Source organism: Pterocles gutturalis, unplaced genomic scaffold, assembly GCF_000699245.1.
Source record: "Pterocles gutturalis isolate BGI_N339 unplaced genomic scaffold, ASM69924v1 scaffold14103, whole genome shotgun sequence".
NCBI classification, from domain to species: Eukaryota; Metazoa; Chordata; class Aves; order Pterocliformes; family Pteroclidae; genus Pterocles; species Pterocles gutturalis.
This window is the reverse complement of record NW_010118297.1, coordinates 79,080-84,790: the sequence shown is the minus strand read 5'-3', so window position 1 is coordinate 84,790 and position 5,711 is coordinate 79,080. Positions and strand designations below refer to the sequence as shown.

General features: G+C 41.5%; 1 protein-coding gene across 1 annotated transcript in view; it reads right to left on the bottom strand.

The window, feature by feature from the left end:
* LOC104463713 (glycosyltransferase-like protein LARGE1) overlaps positions 1-5,711 on the bottom strand; it is a gene marked incomplete at its 5' end in the record, with an annotated part of 62,952 nt that overhangs the window by 6,933 nt on the left and 50,308 nt on the right. The window contains one exon of the mRNA XM_010076152.1: positions 3,085-3,231. Coding sequence (XP_010074454.1) covers positions 3,085-3,231 — 147 coding nt within the window. The remainder of the gene's footprint in view (positions 1-3,084; positions 3,232-5,711) is intronic.

The window sequence follows — 5,711 nt, the reverse complement described above, 5'->3', positions numbered from 1 at the left end:
GAAAGAGGAAGACAAAAGAATGGCTAAGGTCAGGACAAAGAGGAAAATGAGTACTGGACTCTCAAATAAGGTGTGCACACACTAACTATAAAGGAATAATTAGACTGGAAACAAGAACTGTGAGAGTTCAGTATTACATACATATCTGTACATACAATATATATGGGTCTACATATATACACACACACATAACCTGCTGGAGCTAGGTCTTGGCCAATGGCTTATTGTCACATGAAATGTACTATAAGATATGCATTCCATTACATGGAAGTCCATATAGAGGAAACTACCATTAAAAAGTGAGTAATTTCCATCAGACTTTACTCTCGGTGACGCTGTTGTGAGAAGTGGTTCACTGTCTGTATTGGTCTTCCATCTCACAGGCAGATTAATAAATCTAATCTTCCTACTCAGGCCCTTCTCACTCATGATTTAAACACACACTGAATTTTAGGGCCACACTTAATCTCACTGACTCCCAGGAGAACTTTGTGAAAATTGTGAACATATTTTTCACTACATTGGCAATTTTGACAAATCCAGACCAAATCATTTGATCTCTGTAAAATGATAATGAGTTTATTTCCCATGGTTCATGGAAAACAACTGCACAAAGCCCCCCTGCTTTAGGTCATTATTGATTGCTTTTATTTAAAAAAAAATTCAAACTACAGTAAACTTTGCTGAAGTTAGAAAAATTAAATTGTTATTCCTCTCAGAGTGGTTTACCCCCCTGCCTCGTCCCTCAAAGCTTCACGTTCTGTGAAAAAGATGACTCGGTGAAAGAAAAACTTTCCCAGTTCTGTTCTCAGATGCTTAAACATTTTGCTGGATTGTGGATGCAATCAGTTAATTAGTTAATCAGTTGTCGCTGGTTATGTTTTCTCAATACGATGCGTCTTCTACCAGCTGTGGTTTTCCTTGTGCCTGAAAGCTGTGTCGGCAGTACATTTGTGGTTCATCAGCTATTACCCAGGCACCGAGCAGGCACATCCTTACGAGGCACAGTCACGGCCAGCACCTGCAAACAAAGCCAGCAATCTGGCACAGAGCAACCCGCTGCCGCAGAGGGTTTCCACACAGCACACATTGCCAGCCATAGATGCTCACATGTCTTCTCTTTTCTTCTGGTGGTGACTGGGGGATGTAATTGAGAACCATTTTGTACTTCTTAGCTGCCCAGAGGTAGAAAAGGTCATGATTTGGAAAAGAGGTGACAAAAGCAATTTTAGTGAGGGAAAGATTGTAATCTACCATGTGGTGTGAGGGACCAGGATGCTGCAGGCACTCTCAGCAATCACTGTGACAGCAGTCCTCCCCAGCTCACTCCCACCCGCCCAGCCTGGAATTGCAGTGTTAGTAAAGCACTTTGAAGATGGAGGTGGAAATTCTCAGCCCAGATCACAGCTGCTTTGTGGTGGTTGATAGATTTGAGCAATGAAATGAGCCAAAGCAAACTGGGGAAGCATTTGTAAAATTAATCCTACATTAATATGTACACCAGCTACAAATCACATGTCCTTCAGTTCTTATTTAACCTTGCTCTGGCAAAACTCCTACTGATGTTAAAGACATTTTTGCCTGAGTGAGATGTGAGAAAGGATCTGCAAATCCAGCTGTGTATGTAACACACCAACATGCTATATAGCTTGAAGATGAAATCTGTAGTGCAACTACTGCTGTGCAACCTGAAAATTTGATTGTTGGCGGAATGTAACATCTGAAAATCCTCAGGGTGTTATTTTCCACTGGAATGATTTTTTCTTTCAACTGTGGGAGAAACAATTATTTTCTATCAACAATTCTCTTGTTAATTTGTATGTCTTTGACTGTAAAGAATGATGGGAGAGTGAAAGGCATTTGCTCCATCAGTGTCCTTAAGTAATTTTCCAGAGAGAGGCGTGTCTCTCTCAGTCATCTCAAATTTCTATTTCAAGGCAGTCACATGTAGAGGTAGTGTCAGAATTACATTTTCCTGGCTCCCACAGGCTGTCTACTATGACACGTGAATGCGGCCACATGAGGGAAGGGCGGCTGCTGCAACGAGTGAGGTGTGTAATACAGGGAATGGAAGAAGTGTGAGGAAAGCTCTCAAGGAAGGGAAGGATGGGAGAGGTGATATAGAACTCCACTGGCCATGGATAATACCTATCTTTTTCACAGTTTTTATCTCTAGATCTTGAAATACTGTAAAAAGGAGAGGTGAACATTGTTATCTGAATTTCAGAGATGGAGAACAGAGATGTGAGAAAGCAAAATGATTCGTGTACCACCTCCCAGCAGGGCAGTAGTGGAGCCAAGAAGAGAATGCAGGTCTCCTAAGCCCCCTCTCTGTGCAATATCATAAGGCCATATTGTACTCTTCCCATCACTGAGATGCTTTTCAAATGTCTGCTAATCAGACCTTACCACACACACCCAAGAGACAGTTAACCCTGGGTAGCTGCATTTTAAAACCAAAGAGTCTGGCAGATAATAGAAGTGACTTGTTCACTGCCACAAAAGGAGTCTGCTTCAGAGAGGAGCTCCAAATTTAGGTGTTCTTCACTTCTCAACTTCTAGTCAGAGTACACTTTTACCTCTGCATTGAGAAACCCTAGCTATTTAAACAGCTGCTTCACACTTTAAAAGAGCACACAACAAGACTGGGGTTGTTTTTCCAGTAAGTCAGTAAGAAAGCAAAGCAACGAGCAGAGAGAGAATTATTTTTGGTCACATGAGGGACACAGTTATCACGATAGTACTTGGCAGCCAAAAACCAAATTACACGCACATGAGTGTAATGGTTGCGCTTGATTTTGTAGTGCAATAAAAAATGATTAAAATAAAACAAATTCAATTTAACAACTGAAGTCCTTCAGTAGATGACCATAATACTAAATAAAATGCTAAGCTTACAGATGGAATATATCCACATGATTCTGTTCAGTACCTCTCTATGAAAAGAGGAAAAAAATTTCAATAGGTTTCTTAATGGAGCTAGCTATCTGACAGTGAGAGAGAAACATCAAATATTCACAAGAACATAAAAAAAAAATCTTTAGAGATAATGACCACAGGTTCAACAAACATACTTTCTATTACCTGAATGTGAAGAGGGTTCCCATGTCCAACATAGATAGCAGCTCTGCTTTTGACTTGGGGAAGGAGAGACGGTAGCGTAGGGTCTCAAAAGCAGGTACAATCAGAGCTTTCTTGGTGTTAGCCAGGTCTAGCTGGATGACGGACTTTCTGGCAAAGAGAAACAACAAATAAAGGAAAGAAAATTTTAAACTGAGCAAATCATTTGGCTTTTCAAAATAAAGAGCAGAGAATGGGCAGTTTGATACTGTAAACGTAACTATGGGCCATAGTTTTTTCCGGGGTGCTTCACATTTTTCTCTACTTTTGATCTGCTGCTCTAAGAGCAGGGAGAACAACACAGTTCAAAAAGAGCTTGCCTGTTCAACTAATCAATGCTGCCCTGCATGTCCAGGGCTGCACAGATCTGAACCAGCACTCTGAGCGTGGCCAGTTGACCACCCCTTTAAGAGAAACATAGTTGAACGTTACTACGCATAGGTGAAAGAGCTGCCCAGTCAACGGCAGTTCCAAAAAAAATGGGATTTATCCAGGACCCAATGGGACTTTACAAGGTGAGGAGCTAGAAAGTTCAGTTGCATTTCGGCCTAGCTATTCTCTGTGCTATGCTGTGCCATCTTACTTGCTTTCACCCCTGCTTTAGAGCTCTGTTTTTCTTGCAAGTTGAGTGTTACCCTAACACTGCTATCGACCAGATGTTCGCTCTCAAGAACACTGTTGCCAAGATGGTCGGTCTTTGTTTGAGGCAAGGCACAGATCTGTTGCAATGGGACATGGTGCAAATCTGCCAAACTGTACATTAGCAGTATTTTTTTGAGTATTGTTAATCATGTGCATAGTAGTGCCCATAGATCAGCGCTCATTTATGCTTGGCTCTGTTCATAGGGCAAGGAGGCTGTTTCCTGCAGAGGACAGCTGGGCACTGGATGCACTGAGATACTTAGTTTTTTTCCCTTCTTTTGCTGCAAGTTGTTCAGTGCAAAGACTGTTTTGGTGTGTGAGTGTGTTTGTGTTCACATATTGCATTTTCCACAATAGGGCCCTTCTCCAGACAGAGGCCTTAGGATGACTACTGCAGGAGAGCAACAGCTTAGCAACTTTACGCCCTGCCTGACGGGTATTCAGTCTATTTTTTTCCTAACAAACTAAAACCCAAAGAAGAAGAAGAAGAAGTTACTTTTCCATCCCCAAACTGAATCTTACTATGCTTGTCATTAGAAATAACTCTGTCCCAATTTTCCTTTCATTATCTTCATATTTCATACGAGAAATACGCCTCTCTCACCCTGTCAAAGTCAGTTCCCCTTAACAGGATTCACTGTCCTGACTTCCAGGATATTGCAACAAGCAATCAAAGACAATGTTGACAAGCAGAAAACTCTCTACAGCCTTATAAGATGAAGGAACTGGGATCACTGTCATAATAACAGAAAGACCAAACAAACCACTTTTCTAGGCCCAGAATACCTAGAATTCATTTATATTGTCATCAGGGAAAAAGAAGAAGAGCAGGGCTGTTTAATAAGATCTGAATTTTAGAGAATTCGCACCACCCTATAGGCCTGTTCTATAAAAAGAAATCTGTCCTCAGTGGCTTACTGCAAAGTTTTCATTGTTTAAAGAACCTCTGCCACATTCCAGTGAACTTTTCACAACTGAAGGATTTTAACAGCATCTTATTATAACTTTTTTGTACTTTCCTCACTAGCTTCTCTCCCTCACCGTCACTAATGGCCAAGATCTGCATGTAAATAGATGACTCCTTCACAATCAGCCTCCACTTCCAGAATTGTTGAGCAGCGCCAGCATCCAGCCTTTATGACACTCTTAATGTTTCTTCAGCTTCATGCCTTCACACCTTCTCTGAGAGCAGGGGACACAAACATAGTTCCTCTTCCAACATATCGGGCTTTGTGGACTCCATGCAATCTATCAGCCTTGAGCAGTACAGCTTTGGGGATCCAGTTCTAGGAAGGAGCAGGTAACATTTGCAGTGATGCTCACCCTTTGGGCTCTGCAAGGAAACAGCAGCTGCCATTTATGGCTGTCGCCATCTCTTTGTTTGATGGAGAGTTCAAAAGTCCCAGGCAAAAATCAAGGCCTTCATGTACTTGTCACTGTCAAAGAGTAGAAGACAATCCTGCCCATCAAAGTTCATTGTCTGAATCTGAACAAAGCTGAAGTAGGTAAAGGTATCAAGCAAGGCTAACAGCAGAGACTGTCAGAGCAACTTGTGTTGAATGGGACTCATTCGGTAAGATATGGGATACAAGCACAACAATTATGTGGATATCAACAATCCTTTCTGCACTCTCCCTACTCTTGTCATCTGTAAATTTAATATAGGTGTCAACGGCAAAACTGTTGGAAAGAATAGATGACAGTACCTTTATGAAGAAAACCAAAAGGCAGAGAATAAATTGATACAAGAGGCTGAAATCACTTGCACCGTCAAAGGCCAATATGAAAAGTTAGGTAAGTGGAGAGGAGAGGTCTGAAAGCAAGATGCTTGTAGCGGATGCAGTCAAACACAGGAACTGTTGGAGGTACTTCAAGTGAAAGAACATAGCGGGATAATCTCTGCAGAAATATTTTCAAGAGCTATCTGAGCATTTGAGGTGTATATTGTT